The 2,382-nt window shown below is 36.1% G+C and overlaps 1 protein-coding gene across 1 annotated transcript in view; it reads left to right on the top strand.

Moving 5' to 3' along the window:
- The window catches only part of LOC125026457, a 240,743-nt gene extending 238,572 nt beyond the window's left edge, over window positions 1-2,171 (top strand). The window contains exon 9 of the mRNA XM_047614919.1: window positions 636-2,171. Coding sequence (XP_047470875.1) covers window positions 636-678 — 43 coding nt within the window. The 3' untranslated portion in view covers window positions 679-2,171. The remainder of the gene's footprint in view (window positions 1-635) is intronic.
- Window positions 2,172-2,382: the final 211 nt, after the last annotated feature.

The following is a 2,382-nucleotide window of genomic DNA, read 5'->3' as shown; positions in this document are numbered from 1 at the left end:
GATTTTTTTTTCTTATTTTTTATATTTATAAATTTGAATGTGCATGTTGCTAATAATATTATTAATGTTATCGTCACTATCGTCATTATCATCATTAACATTGTTGTTTATGTTGCTTTTTTGAATTTTAGCTATAGTATTGTTCATGTTCGTCTTTACACACACACACACGCATGAATTTATATATATATATATATATATATATATATATATATGTATGCATGTATGTATAAACACTTCCGTATACTATTTTTTGGCACTGTATAATTAGCATATATTTGCAATAGTGAAGGTAGAATCGCAGCTATTTTATAAGCCACGTTTAGCACATTCCTTTAGTATTGTAATGTAAAGGAAACCTTATTTTATACACGTGTAAGCTGCGTGCCGTATCTGAACAAATCTATGAGTTTGTCGAAATATTCTTTCGCTTTTTTAAATAAAACTGATGAATGAGCTACAAATCAATTTAGGTCTCTAAAAAAAGAAAAGGAAAAGAAAAAAAATAACTTACAAAAAAAAAAAAAAAAAGATAAAACGAAACACGCTTTCAAACGTCATCAGTGAGTTTGTTAAAAGAGAGAGTAATTCATCAAAACCCTTAATAATCTCTTTCCCTTTTGTTTCTTCTACAGGTCCGTGTTGTCAGCGGTGTGGTGGTTGGTGGCTCTCCCTTGAAGAGGAGGCCTTGCAATACAAAGATATATCAAAAGACTATGATCTACTTTGTGTGTTTGTGTGCGTGTGAGTGATGCTTGAAGAAAGCGTATTCTGCAGCCTTGCTGGTTGGCAAAATAAAGACCTCCTCCTGCTTCATGTCTCAGACTCTAGGGATGTAACCCACCGTATTTCGGACACCCGAGGACGTGCCCAGTCAGTCTCGGATCAGCGTGGGATGTAAACCATAATGTTTCGACAGCCTGGGGACGTTCCCCACCGATGAGCTTTAACTTACTGTGACTATTCGGGCCAAGTGTGATTCCTACTGTTGTTGACACTGTTGCTGATGTTGTAAATTGTTCTCTTTATATTGCTTTTCTCTCTTTAGAAATCCCTCTATTTTGTTTTGTCTGCCGGACCCTTTTAACGTCACTTGGAAATGATGATCAATTTTGTTATGTCACATAATTTGTGGAGATGTACTGATATCAGGAATCCTTTATTATCATTATTTTTTCGTCCTGTTCATTTTCCTTATCGTTATTTTTACCAACTTGCCTCTTACTATCGCCAGCACAACTACAAGCAACATTGATGATGTAGCTACAGTTACATCAATAAATAATAGATAAGGTTGATACAGCATTGTTGGTGTAGCTACAGGTACATCAAAGATACATAGATAAGGTTAATACACTATAAAACAAAATAGTTCACCATTTCTGTCTTCACACTTCTCACTATGCATACTCCTCCTATTGCTGCCCTACTATATCTGCTACTGCTGTTGCTGCTACTGCTGCTTCCTAGTATTCCTGCTACTGCTCCTACTTCCGTTACTAACAAACTTGTCACTGTGCCTCTACCAGTCAACAATGACAAACATCTCTTCTGCTTCTGTTCTACAAACATGTATCTCTCTCTGGTGTGCTTTGTCTGAAGTCACTCCACACCTAAACCACTGTTTCAACTATAACCACTATCACAGTTATTGCTCCAGCATCATCACACTCCTACTACCAAACAGATCTTTCGTTTCTCTTGTTACTACCACTTGTACTTACACTATACTGTAACCAGCCCCGATGTTATGTCTACCACCTGTGACAACACTCTCTATTGTACTGATACTTCCAACACCACCTCATTGTACCTACGTCAGTGTCTTTATAAATGAAATTTTTATTAATGGGAAATGTCTAACCTAAATACGTGTTCTGTATCTGTGTGAGAATTGGATCCAATCCTGAAGTTTTACTCGCTTGGGTGAAATTTGACTCATTCACTACCTGAAAAAGGTGTTCGTCACTCTGCTCTTTGATCATAGGCTACAGGATGCCATTGTAAAACTTCAGCATTTGGAGACGAATTCTGAAACAAGCCCATATATTTATACATATATGAGAGGAAAAAAAGAAGGGGGGAATTGGCTGAATGCTCACTTGGGCGAAGTGATAATTAGATATTGGATAAAATTGGTATAATAGATTAATACATAAATCAAAAACAGTTTTGTGCATTTCTTTATCCTGATTCTTTACCAACTGGATATAATTTGTCGGATGTTTTGATACTAAAAGAAAGGCTAGCTGGTAATGGTCACTTGACAGTAAAAGTGAAAAGAATTATTGGGCGGTTTCAGATTTCGAGACTGTTGGACAACAAGTGAAGTATAAGTAGTTTTTCTATGTCAGAGGGAACACCTGGTGTTTTATTTTTAAC

This window comes from Penaeus chinensis, chromosome 6, assembly GCF_019202785.1.
Source record: "Penaeus chinensis breed Huanghai No. 1 chromosome 6, ASM1920278v2, whole genome shotgun sequence".
Lineage (NCBI taxonomy): Eukaryota > Metazoa > Arthropoda > Malacostraca > Decapoda > Penaeidae > Penaeus > Penaeus chinensis.
This window is presented reverse-complemented; position numbering and strand designations above follow the sequence as displayed.